This window comes from Saccostrea cucullata, unplaced genomic scaffold (genome assembly GCF_032062105.1).
Source record: "Saccostrea cucullata isolate Sc308-1 unplaced genomic scaffold, CSIRO_AGI_Scuc_v1 ctg55, whole genome shotgun sequence".
Taxonomy (NCBI): Eukaryota; Metazoa; Mollusca; class Bivalvia; order Ostreida; family Ostreidae; genus Saccostrea; species Saccostrea cuccullata.
In genome coordinates this window covers 695,144-709,021 of record NW_026937638.1, presented here as the reverse complement: position 1 = coordinate 709,021, position 13,878 = coordinate 695,144, and the positions used below count along the sequence as shown (strand labels likewise).

Below are 13,878 nucleotides of genomic sequence, written 5' to 3'. Positions count from 1 at the left end.
TCAGAGTAGAAAAACGGCATTTATTTTCATTGAAAATAGTTAAAATTGACTAAAATTAGCAAAAAAATGTATAGGTTGACATATTTCTTAAAGAAGTAAGAGAAGTTATCTCTGATTCTCAGCATTAAAAATTGTTCATTAGGCTATAAGTATTTACAGTATAATAAACGTTAGGCAAAAACTGGTGAAAATACATAACTCTGATGCTTACAGTTGCAAAAAAATTGCTACTTTATAAAATACTAGAATTGTGAATATCTGGGTTAGCATTTTATATAATATGTATAATAAAAGGAATGTCTGAATATATGGCCTTTGGCAACATTTTTAAAGATTGAATACTAGTAATTGATTAAATAAAGAAAATATACATTTTTATAATTTTTTTACTTAACAGTTATTTGCATTGCATCTATTGAAAAGCATTCACATAAAGGATATTTTTCTATATATAAACGATCTTTGCAAAAACCAATGACATCACAGGAGAGTGGAAATGTCTTAACGTTCAAATAAAAACTAGATAGCGAAAATAAGGACAAATTCATACTTATGTATTTCAGACGTAACGCTTTTAAATTTCGTTTTCAATTACTGTTATTGGCAAAAAAAATCAAATGTTCTAGAAGACCTTGCATGGCCGTAGAAATCGGAGTCCCGCCCCCATTATTTTGCCGATATGTAGATTACCAAAAGAAAACATAGCTATACTAAATACTTGTGCCCAGTGAAAAGCCTATATAATGCCAGGCTTTTTTTAAAATATATTTTTTGCTTGTCGAGGAATTAGAGCCCTCTATTGATATGTATGGCTGTATCCCCTTCCTCAACTGAAATTGCTTCCAAAAGGGCTTATCATGTCTTGACTTGTGTTAATTAGAATGAATTGTACTATCACATTTTCATTTTTACAAAACATACAAGTACTAGTATGTCCATGTATACAAATTATATTTACCATTTCTACATTTATCAATTTCGAAATAACTTATTAATAAATTGTTCCGGTGATGCAGAACTCCAGGCGTCTCTGACGAGAACCGTTGCACTACATTATGTATCTTAGTGTGGTCCACTTGTGTGCCAAGTTATATTTAAGTCAGACCAAAACTGTAGGAGGAGTAACATTTAAAGGAATTTCACAGAAATTTTTTTTTTTAGTAACCATGGCAACACCATTCATCGAATTCAAAAACTGATGCACTAAATTATGTATCCTAGTGTAGTCTACTTTTGTGCCAAGTTATATTGAAATCAGACTAAAACTGTAGGAGGACTAACATTTTGAAAAATTGTTTACAGACAGACAGATGGACATCTAGATGGATGGAAACAGACACCTTCATATCACATAAGCTGACCAGTAGAGCTAAAAACAAGATGCACATGTCTCAGATGAGCATTGTAGCCTACAGGCCTATTATTTTCTGATCTTGTCATGTTTCTTTTCCTTCTTTTTGTCATTTACTGGTACAAATTTGTTCTCTGTGTTGTTTGACAGAATGAGAACATTAGCTTCCTTGTGCCTCCCTATTTGCTGGGTAGGACTGACCAAAATTAAATACCATATAGAAAACAAAGTCCAGTCATGATGACTATTTTAATAGAACACATGTAATAAAGTGCCACGCCACAGCATGATACGCCCGTCAAAAAATTACAATTACAATGTATCTTAAACAGTTAAAAGTGCAGGAAAATCATGTCAACCTTGATTTTAAGATTTCAATGATTTTTACACACCTTAAAAAATTTGTTTATCCATCTCCTGTGTTGTAGGCATTAATCATAACAAATATTGCATCATTCATAGATTTCTATACTGGTTGTGTTAGACCTTGCCAAATGCCTATCATATTAATTAAACAATATCAAATTAGTCTTCACAATACCTATACCTAATTAATTTTGAAAATAAAAGGCTGGCCATCAAATATAAACTGACCAACAGTTCTTCTGTATAATTCCCGAAGGAGACAGATAAAGACCATGCTCTGAAGAAATGAAAGAGACATGCAGCTACTGCCTTCATACATTGAACACATTAATTAATCTTTAACTGGATGCTTGTCTACTCATTACTCCCAAAAGATTATTGGATCTGCACTATCTACCATTAAACATTTTAAAACATATAAAACATCAATGATTTTTTTTTTAATTTAATGTCAGACAGTTTTTGATATGCAATTCATATGGACATGCTGATTCCACCCCACCCCCATAAATTTAGTTTTTAAGTTCATAATAAATTAATATTATGTAATATCAAAATAGTTTAATATGCAATATCAAATTAGTTTTAATTACTTCTCATAGAATTCATTTTAAAACTTAGGCTAGCCAACAAGAGCTATTTTCAATCCAACAGGCTTACCCATTTGGCCCAATACTCAAGGGATATAGATAGCACCGATGCTCTTACAGCTACTCCTCACACTAAACTCATTAATTTCCCTCTCTAATTTGAGGTGCAATTTTCTGTTATCAAAATTCTTCTTGACCAGTGCATGATAATTAGACTCATGGGAGTGGTGGAATTTCTCTAACACATATTATATTTGTTATAGATTGCTGTCAAGTATATGCTAAAAAAAATAAGTATTTTCTTGATTTAACATTTTTCTAATAAGGATAGTGCAATACTTTTACATTTTTTTGAATGTGTAAATGAATAGAAAAAAAAAAATTTTTTTTTTTAAATTTCACTTAAATTAAAGGTCACAGTGACCTTGAAATAGGTCGCGACACACCTTCTATCTAAGATGCATAAACTGGCCAAGTTTAATGATTCTAAGTCTAATAGTTTTCTAGTTATGGACCGGACAGGATTTTTCCATATTTGGCTATAACTTTTTAATTACAGGTCAGAGCGACCTACTTTTTGTGCGCGACACACCTTCTACCCAAGATGTCTCAGCTGACAAAGTTTGATAACTCTAGGCCTCCGAACACATAAGATAATTTGACTAGGAAGTAATATAGTATTAAAGTTATGAGCCGGACACGAGAAAAGCTAACAGACGGACGGACGGACAGACGGACAGACAGACGGACACGAAGCCTATAACATAATACGTCCCGTCTTAAGACGGGCGTATAAAAAGAATTGTAAAGGCAAGTTTGTAAATATATCAAGAATATAATACAATAGAATTAACAGTTGTTGACTTTATTAACAAATAACAATGGATTATTTAATATATTTGTGAATAACACTTTTGAAGTACTTTGTTTTATATAAAGACATGAAAACATCCTATCTGTATAGACAATCCTTACTTGCTAACAATAAACTTTAATGTAAAATACTCCCTTACTGATCGATAGCTCTGTGTTTCGTGACATTTTGCATTCTCAGCAAGCTTTGACATGAACCAAATTATTATGCATTCAGCTTCCTCAACCAAGGACTGTCAGGAAGTCCTGTTTTTATTAATGGACAACTGGAGATACAAATAAGAAGTAACAACCAGAGGTTACAATGACTACAGGAATCAAAGCTTAAATATAATTATATACAGGAAAAAATATTATTTATTATTATAATATATAATTTGTAATTATAACCTGAAAAAATATTTAATAACCTTCCTTTGACTACAGTCAACAGTAAAGCTAATAATAAATGATATATGAAAGTACCCACTCACAAACTTAAAAAATTGACTTATATATTAGATGACTTAAATACATATTAGAAACTTAACTGAAAATCATTCAACCACTGTCTACAAAATTATTTCTTCTACATGCAGTCCTATATTTCTTAAACTAAAATGGGGATTATCATGATATGTAGTTTATCAAATAAGTCTAAAATGAGACTGACTGAAAAAATTTTTTTTAGCTTTCACACTAGTAATTCTGACATGCCCTGATAATCAGAAGCCATGACATGCTTCTTTACGGACAATTTTGAAGGCATTTTTATTTTTTGCATTACTCTCGCATACACGAGTTAAAAGAGGTTATTGTGTTGATTAAAGTTTTAAAATGTAATTATATTCATAAGCCTGACAAATACACATGCTGGATGCCTGTTATGTTATTATGTGGTTACAGAGAGATCTTAAAGAATTAATTTTAAAAAAATGGATTTAAACAAAACAATTTCATGTTTATATCCAATAAATATTACCGGTACATGTCAGAAGCAATCTGATTAAAATTAAATGTTAGATCGGCTCACATACTCGCTTCACACATTAGTCAATAGTGTAGTAAGTATGCAAGTGGATCTAACAGATTGTATATGAAATAATAGCTATACAATGATTAATTTAATCAAAGCAGAAAACATTTACAGATAACAAAGACACACAAACACTTATAACTAAGTCCTTAGCATTACAGGGTAAATATAATGTATTTAGGTTATTGCTAATTCTGGTAATTAGTCTGACCACCTTAGTAGCCTCCTTGGGAGACTAATGCCAGCAATACCTTCCTGTAGTCACCTGATGTGTCATCCTGAAATAGAAAATCAAAGGCCTGAAATGACTCACAACAACAAAGGTGACTCAGGTGAGCTATGCAGTCCTTAGGACTCTTGTTTAACATAACATTATGCATCAACAAAGGGCAATGTTTCATATAATGTAAGCCACAGTCATATAGCCATGTAGCCCTATATGCCACTGAATTTTAAATTCAATGTTGTATATATTGTATATATGAGCATTGTTTATAAAATTGAAAGATATTAAAAGGTTCTGCTTAACATTTCAGCTTCCTGCTCCAATACAGAAAGCAGACAGTAATGTAGTAAGATAATTTGACTAGGAGAGTTTTATTGGTGGAATAGAGCATCAAATAAAAATAAATTTTGCAATGGTAATTGATCTGCTCATTTAATTAGCAGAAAATTCCATTTAAAAAATAATAAATTAAAAAAAAACTTGCAATAAGTCTTTAATTCTCTGTTTTACTTAAGTTTGTTTAAATTTTCTCTGCACCACCTCTTAGGTTTTTGAATTTTTGTATGAAAATAAATGCAAAATTAATTTCAAACTGCCTTATTGAAAAATTAAACCTAGCAAATGACAAAATGCCAGGTGTAAAAATAAAATCACTCTTCTGTTACTGTCTTTCTCATATTACCAACAGACAGGCAGAGTAATTGTAACATTTAAACAAAATGCATGATTGTAAACTTACCCTTATGAAGCCATCTAGTGTTTTACCGAACTGTTTTTGGAACTCCTGTTTAATTTGAACCATGTCCACCTCGGCCCTTGTTATGATAATTCTAATGAGAGTTTTGTCATCTGTTCCCATTCCCTACAAGATAAACCAGATTTCCCATACCTCATTAAAATATTGACAATGGTGAATAAAACACAGTTGGAATGCATCATAGATTTGATAAAAATCAAAGATAGAAGAGGGAACATTTCTTAGTTTAAACAACAAGAAAAACAGAAAAAAACTAAAGGTTTACCTTCATAGAATGATAAAGTTTCCTGGCAAAATATCCTGGTCTGTTCTGTACAATTCTTACTGGAAAAAAAATAAGTCAACTTTAACTGTGGTGTCTGGAACTCAACTAAAACTTAAATCCACTACATGTATTAGTACATACTGTAGCTTAATATCATTTAAATAGTGTGGCCTTGCTCTATGTGACACACTGTATGTGATAAATGTACCTAATATGAATGGTAGTCACTTAATAATGTCAAAGTTTTAGACACTTCTATACCTATCAACTGCCTTTTAAAGAAGTGGCTACCTACCAACAGCTTCTACTCTATACCCAAGTAACCTGATTGTCTTAGAACATGAGTACTTACCAATAGCTACCATGCCTATCTCCAGGTTTCCTGACATTTCACTCTTGATGGCCTGTTCTATATCCTTCCCAGAAATCTTGTGATAGGCATCAAACACGGCTCTTAATTGTTCATACCCCTGGGATGCTAACAGTGAATTAAATGTGGACTCATCTGTTCCCAGTCTCTTCTCTCCAGCAGAGTATAGTCTCTGAAATGTCATAATTAGATTCAGAAGAGATGCTTTCTTTTAGATTTATACTGTACACCATTATTTGCATGCAAGACAACTCTGCCAGTTTTGCCATCTACTTTTACTTGCAAATATTACATGTAATTGCTGCAAACAATTTATTTCGCTTTGTATTGGTAAAAAATGGCTCCTCAGTCTGGAAAATTTAACCACGCTGATTGATTTGCAAACTGACGAATCACAAATAAAGACATTACCAATAATAGTTGGTTTACAGTATTTATAACAAATATAATACATTCCTATTTTTAATAGGCCTAATAGGATGAGGATACTTTCATTTTGTGTTCTTCAATTATACCACAGCTTTTTGGTAATTTGTATTTTATATAGACTTCATCATTATTTTTCAGGAAGGTGAAAATGGGGGTGGGGGGTTAAACTATAATGATAGGACTGGTTTTGAACCTGTGACTGACCTGGGCGTCCTCTTGTGCCTTTCTCATGTCCACAGTCTGATTCTCCATGCGGCCTCCCTACAACACAAAACCAGATCATCAGCTTTTTTTGCTGCTATTTAACGACTATAAAAATGTGGCACCAATCAATCACATATGCAAGGTTTATGCCAAATTTCAGCCTGCATTATATATTCACATTTTGCATTATTAAAATTAACTTCTTCAAACAATCCCCTTACGAGATATTTAAAAGAAGTTGCTTTGCGCAGTCTCAGTTTACTAGATTAAGGAATTAAGTAATGGAGTGTAAATTACCTGTCATTTACCTAATATGCATTACATAAAAAGTTTGTCTAATGTTTGAGTTGGATGCATCATTTGTACATTTCATTGATTTCCCAAATGATTTATCTCAAAATAACAATTATCTTGTAAACTGGAAAAAATTCCTGGCATTTCAATTCATCTGATACAGAATCACCATTCTAGGTTTTTTAATATAATTGATCAGCATAACATTGAGTGAATTGAGATGAATTATTGATAATGTATAAATCTATCTGTTAACTGACAGTCAAATTATACACAACAGCTGTGGTGAATCACAATCAATAACTCAGCACTGATGACAAACATATATTCCCAGCTTCCACAAATATATGTTACAATGTTCATTTATCACAAAATGACAAGCATATAAACTCTCAGTCTCAGCTCCCTTAAATGCATTACAAGGTACATGTATTTGTAAACATTGCTATATCTATACATGTACTTTTTTATATACATCCCTACACATCCATATATTGATGCTTTTTTTAATGTGACTAGATTTAAAATTATCAAGAATTTTTGATGCAGATTATGAAAATTAGTAACATGGGTAGCCACAATGCATTAATGATCACTTTGTTTACTCACATTAGCTAATGACACCATAAGTCGTTTGAAATGTCCCGATGTATCACTAATGATATCCTGTTCCAAAGTTCTACCATACACTGAAATTAAAAAGAACCCATCAAAAATTACTTAACTGCAAAAAAACATTTTTAAAACTATTTGAACATGCATGTACTTTTATTTATAATGCATTAGAATTTAGTGATCAAACTTCATTACATGTAATTTCTCCATTTTGTTTTATTATAGAAACCCGAGTGTAATTACTTTTTTTGTAGATTTCATTGATTTCCTTTATCTGTTTGTTAGAACGGCTACACAGTATTTCTATCATTGCATCCTCATCTGTGCCAAGACCCTGTAATAAAAACATTTCAAACATGAATTCTCTTCTCAGTAATATAAGAAGCCCACGGGCCATAAATTATTTTACTACTATGAAATTTTTACATTCTGACACAGAATAAATTTTCAAATATGACAAAATAATAAAAGGGTTCATACGTTATTCGCATGAATTCATGTCTTGCATCTCTTAAGATGATTGCTAAGTATTATGGCTTGGCCAGCAATTGGTCAGCATACACTGTATATACTTCATATATGTACATTGCATATCAAAAACAAGATACCCCTGGGCCACAATGCTTACCTGAGTCCTGTTGTTTTTATGAAAGTTTTAAAAACATTTCTATATTCCCATGAAAAATTGTGACCCCATATAATGGCCTCATTTTAACTGCCCTATACAAGACATCAATTATTGAACACCAGGATCAGAATGAACAGTGTTTACCTTGTCCATCTATTCTACTCTATGCAAAATACTTATAGAATCAATGATAGATCTTTTATTCTTTTCAAAATTAATCTAATCAACAAACATTTTTGTTTGAAAATTGTTTTCCACATGTATATGTTTTTGTGTATTGTCTATTAAAATATAAGCTAAAATTCTACATAAATACTTATGCAAAATTCATCAACAAACATCTATCATGATTAACCAACACTAGCATGATAAATTCTCAGTAAACCAACCACCCCTCTATTCTGGCCACTTCAGCGGGTTAAGAGAAGTTTTACTGTACCTTCATTGCTCTCTTGAGTTCATAAGCATCATACTCTGATGCCGACATCATCAGACCAATGATAACATCTTCAAATCTCCCTCCTAACTCACTCTTCAAGTCCTTCACTAGATCCTGTCAACCAATCAAAATAAGTACATAGGATCCAGTTACCCAATCAAAATTACTTATTTAGATCTTGTCAACCAATCAAAATAACCTATTTGGTTCAGCAAATAGAAAAACTCTTTTTTTTTTTTTGCTTTTTTCTCATTTGTCTACCTAGAAGTAAATTGTGAGTACCTTTCCAAACATGGTTTTAAACATGATTTTGATTTGTTGTCTTTGCTCACATGAACGGTAAGCCAGAACATCTATAATAGCTTTTTCATCAGTTCCTGCAAAATAAAATATTAAAACATTGTTTCAAGACACAATTTGTAAACAAACATTCTTTCATAATGTTTACAGCAAGAGTTTTAAAACCTGACAATAAAACTCTCACCAAAGCCCTTCATTGCTTTCCTCAGAATGTTAGCATCATTTTCAGCATTAAAGTTCCTAGCTGGTCTGAGGGTGGGCTCCTCCTGAACAGTAAAATAAATAGATGTACAACAAAGCAACTCATGAGACACTGCTTCTTATGTCTTATAAAGTCAGATAGCTTAGCGCTTTTTATTTTATGTTTCATAATGGGAGGCTCATTCTAGTTAATCTTTACACCTGACACTTACTTTAGCCTTGTAGGCATTGGCAGCACTGGGAGCCTCTGAGGGTTGACCTTGGCCGTAAGCTGGAGCAGCAGGATTAGAGTAGCTCTGTCCTGATGGCTGGGTTGGGGCTCCATAATTCTGACCCTGGGGCTGACCCATTCCTGAAGTTCCCCCATAGGAGGGTGTATTTGACTGTTTTAAGATAGTACAATTATTGTTACAGTGTATATACATGTATTTTAAATTTCAACGTAAATTTAGCTCAAAGAACTTTATTCGATAATAACCAATATCTGCCCCCCAAATCAAACTTTGATGGAGATATATTTAATTAAGTTCTTAAACAGGGGAGTATATGCTGACTTCAAAGCACTGAATATTTTCATAAGTAATGACGCCATATGTATGTAATGACGTCACAAACATGACGTAAATTTCAATTTTTTATGAATTTTACAGAAAAATGTACATATTTCGTCGATATTTTGAGTAAAAGTCACCGAGCACATGTGTGTTCAGGATCAATATTTTGATATAATATGAAGAATGATAATATCAATGAAATATGTCAATATTGTTCATCTTTTCAGAACAAACTTGCGCTCTATAAATTTTAAAGCTAAAATTGTTGAAATTTTGTCCATTTTGTCCTCTTTCTGAAAAAGGATATAAAATCGGACTAGCTTGTGACGTCATAAAAACAAAACTTGTGAATACACTGCTTTGACACTATAATATTTTCTGTTAATTTATATTTCACATACAATTTATTGAATTCAGCACATTTCAGGAAGTTTTCAAAATTTGACTTTTGTGGGGGCAAATATATGCAATATACCGCATATAGTTCTTTAGACATACAAGTACCACAATTCAATAACATCATTCATTTTGTAAATATAACTGAAAAAAAGTGATATTACGTATAAAATGTGAGCTGCTTACAAAACTCTGTGGTTGACTTTGTGGTGGCCCATACCCTGGCTGCTGTGGGGCAGGTGCTCCATATCCTCCCTGCTGAGGGTATCCTGGTGCACCACTCACAGGTGGCTGCTGAGGGTATCCTGGTGCACCACTAACAGGTGGCTGCTGGGGGCCACCAAATCCTGGACCACCGTACATATTCTGCTGGGAGGGAGGAGGTGGACCCCCAAATGACTGCTGGGGTGGGGCCCCACCAAATCCTGGCTGTTGTGGGTAACCCCCAGGTTGCTGTGGGTATCCTCCTGGCTGTGGGGCACCACCAAATCCTGGCTGGGGTGCGCCATATCCAGGGCCACCACCAAATCCTGCTGATGGCATATCCTATGATAATATAAAAGTATTCTTTTTTAATATCCATTTTCTTATACCCTGATCCTTGCTGAAAGCCCTTAAATAAATTCTAATGAACTTCCATCCCAGCCTTTCAAAGTCATGGGGTTTTTGTGGCCTTGACCTATTTTTTTAATGACCTTGGATAAGAATTGCACGTGCCATGCACCCTTGAAAACATGTAAGCAACCTACAAACTGATTTTCTAATGAAATAATAAGAAAATTACAAATATCAAGAATGAAACACATGCATACTTACATACTATTTAATGCTGATATTCAAAGAATATTGATAATTATTGCAAACAAGATATTTCTGAATACTTGAATATGGATGAACAGCAAAGAATATGAAATAGGAAATTTACCCCGAATCCTATTTGTCCAGGACCACTGGGATTTGTGGGATATCCCCCGGGAGACGAGCCGTAAGCTGCAGCATTAGCCGACTCTGGTGTGGGCATGGTCACCTGTTACACAGTACACAAGCACACTGTATTTGTCCAAATTAGCACCCTAAGTGCATAGTATTAAACTGGGTGGGTAGAAGGGGGCCTTTCTTACATTTTTGATTTCTCTCTCAAACCATGGGAGGGGCAGTTCTTATTCAGTAGTGGATCCATAAATTTCAAAATGGGGGCAGAGTAGAATAGCTATTACATATGATGCATTTATGCTGTTATTATATAAGTTATAAATATATATATGCATGTCATTGTTGAAAACTAAGGAAATTCTAACAAATAAGTGTTTTTTTTTCCCTTGATTTTGGGATAGAATAACAATTTTTTTTTAAAAATTCATGAAGGACTATGGGAAGGGTTAGCTGCAAAAATGGAGCCCTCTCCCTTACTATGTACCGGTTCTTTTTTTTTTTTTTGAGAGAATCCAGAAAATATCAGATAAAAAAAATTAGAGGGGAGGGCATGCCCATAACTTCGTCTGTGGATTCGCCTTTGCTATTGAAGAGAGGAAAAGTGCATTGGGACAAATACAATGGTATAATGAAAATAGCTAATACATGAAATACATATTTTATACTGGTTACATGTATGTGTATATTGCAAGACTGATATACATACATGCCTGATTTATGTTGCTCATACAATAGCTTAAAGGTATACTATAAAACCATACCTCTGAATACAAAGTCAATATCTTATCTAAAATCATGGATGTCAATATGAATATTTCAGCATATCAAAATGAAAGAAGTTCAGGTATATGTTTCTATGTAATCTTAAGATACTTTTGCATTCAGATGATAATATTTTAAAAAAGCATAAATTCATATTTATGATTTTGGGAATGTTTGTAAATAGCTGCTACTGTTTCTCTTTCTACTGTCAAGATGAATAAAGACAAGGAGTTGACAAGACAGGAAGTTAATATCATCATACGACTGAGTAGCTACACAATAAGACAATCCTAATCTCTCGGATCTTTTCCTGTCTGTTCAGGACGTCCTTGCCTACTTTTTGTGTACATTTTGTTTATACTTGTTAAACCTTGTCTAGAGATTACCGATCCTTATCTGTCATATCCTGGTCGCTGCAGACAAAGCTAAAGCTAAGCTATATCACTAAAAACTGTTCCAAGTGTTTATCACTACAGTTTTAATGAAAATTTTCTTTTCTTTAACCTATCATTCACTTTACACTGAAAGGGCATGCCTCAGCAGAAGATTGTGTTAAAATTTCAAGCTCTACCTGAATAACTTTGGCTGCGCTGTGTTTGTATGAAACGGACAGATGCACAGACAAACAGGTGGCCCCAATATCCCCAGGCTTATGATTTGATCAATGTAGAATCAGCTCCAGGATGCTTCTAAATAAGTTTTTCTGGCCAAATTACAGGGATCAACACTAACAGTTGTCCGAATGCCCGGGACAAGTAAATTCTGTTACGTGCAAGTGAAACTACAATGGATACTTGACAGATGACAGACACACAAGTGGATATTTCTGATAGAAACACTTTTGTTAATCTTATAAACAACACAAAAAATTGAACACTTGCTTATTGCCCAAAACGAGACATTGTTTTTGCCATTAGCTTCTTGAAAACTTTAAATATGCTTTTAAAATGTTATTATGAAAAGATTAAATGTTTTTTAAAAATATTTTTAAAATGTTTACACTGAAATATTTAATTACAGAATATATAGAGTACCAGTTATTCTTGGTGCATGATGTATCTTGATTCAAAACATGGCAACTGTTTTTCTTTTAACATGACCTCAATTTTTTAGGCAAAAAAATTTAAATTTCGAACGACCTAAAAAATTGAAAATGAAAATACATGTCCGTGGAAAATTGTGTGTCTTGTACGAGAGTAAGAGATGACAGTTGATTATTTAAAACACACTTTAGAACTAATAAGTCGTTGTTTAGGGGTAAAATGTTTTCACTTTTAACAGTTAACTTCAAAATAAAAATTAATTAGTGCGTGCTTTACACAAAACAAATTTCCAGAGCGTTTGATGTTGTTAATTGTTAGTCCATCTCATATTTTTTTTTGTAATCTCAGCTTTGCTACAGACTTTCAGCAATTAATAAAAATGTAAATGTGATGTTTTTTGCCCGAATTTTAGGACTCTGTGAATACACAACTATTTGTAAACAACTTCTTAAAAGTATTTGGTAATAATAATATGTACATGATTTTTTTTTTTTTTTTTATATAAACATTTAGTGAATTAATTTTCAAGTATTAATTTCAAAGCACACATGATTTGATATAGAATAATTGGTTGATTTGATGTTTGATTGGCAAAAAATGAAATAAAGTACTAATTCTTTTGAATAGTTTTATAATTTATCATGTTGATTTAATGACAAGACAAGAAATGAAATAAAATACTAATTTTTTAAAATAGTTTTATAATTTATCAAATGATTTGAACAATTCAGAATGGCAATACCCAGGATGCTTTCATATAATCGCAAGATCTGTGTACCCATTAAAATGTTTTGTAAAAACTTGTTTAATTACAACTGCAGTAAAATGTTTTATAAATGTATTTTGTGGTACCTGTGACTGTTGGGGAACCTTGGCCCTGGCTGTTCAACAATATCCATATCCACCTCCTCCGTACGGATAGCTCATGATCTACATTGAAGATGAGAGAACTTATAAAGTATGGTTATTAAAAGGGTTTTACTTTTATGAATTTAATGAAATTTGTTTAAAACAATGGATTGCAGATTTATTTTACACTTTTATGAAGTATGCAAAGATGCATCAATGTTTACGAATCACAAAGCTTTAACATTGTCATTCCTTTAAAAATAGATCACACTGCAGGGTGTTTTCAAAACTCAAAAAAGAATAAAAAATACTGACTCTAGTTTTTTGCATTTTTAGTGATTATTTTCATTTTATATCTTGTGCATATATTTGACAATTCAATGACGGTAAAAACAATTAAATCACTGCCATAAAATTT

General features: G+C 32.6%; 1 protein-coding gene and 1 long non-coding RNA gene across 2 annotated transcripts; one reads left to right on the top strand and one right to left on the bottom strand.

The window, feature by feature from the left end:
* The first annotated feature begins 1,380 nt into the window (after window positions 1-1,380).
* LOC134248575 (uncharacterized) lies at window positions 1,381-3,205 on the top strand. Its single transcript, XR_009988071.1, has 2 exons — window positions 1,381-1,622; window positions 3,108-3,205. It is a non-coding gene; the product is annotated as an uncharacterized LOC134248575 (long non-coding RNA).
* Window positions 3,206-4,091: 886 nt separating this feature from the next.
* On the bottom strand, window positions 4,092-10,953 carry LOC134248572 (annexin A4-like). The gene is made up of 13 exons (XM_062730991.1): window positions 10,799-10,953; window positions 10,060-10,419; window positions 9,136-9,306; window positions 8,907-8,988; window positions 8,705-8,799; window positions 8,423-8,536; window positions 7,599-7,689; window positions 7,350-7,429; window positions 6,447-6,503; window positions 5,796-5,985; window positions 5,444-5,502; window positions 5,161-5,283; window positions 4,092-4,473 (listed from the first exon to the last, which is right to left on the bottom strand). Exons 1-13 carry the CDS (start codon window positions 10,892-10,894, stop codon window positions 4,411-4,413), a joined length of 1,581 nt encoding a protein of 526 aa, XP_062586975.1. The 5' UTR covers window positions 10,895-10,953; the 3' UTR covers window positions 4,092-4,410.
* Window positions 10,954-13,878: the final 2,925 nt, after the last annotated feature.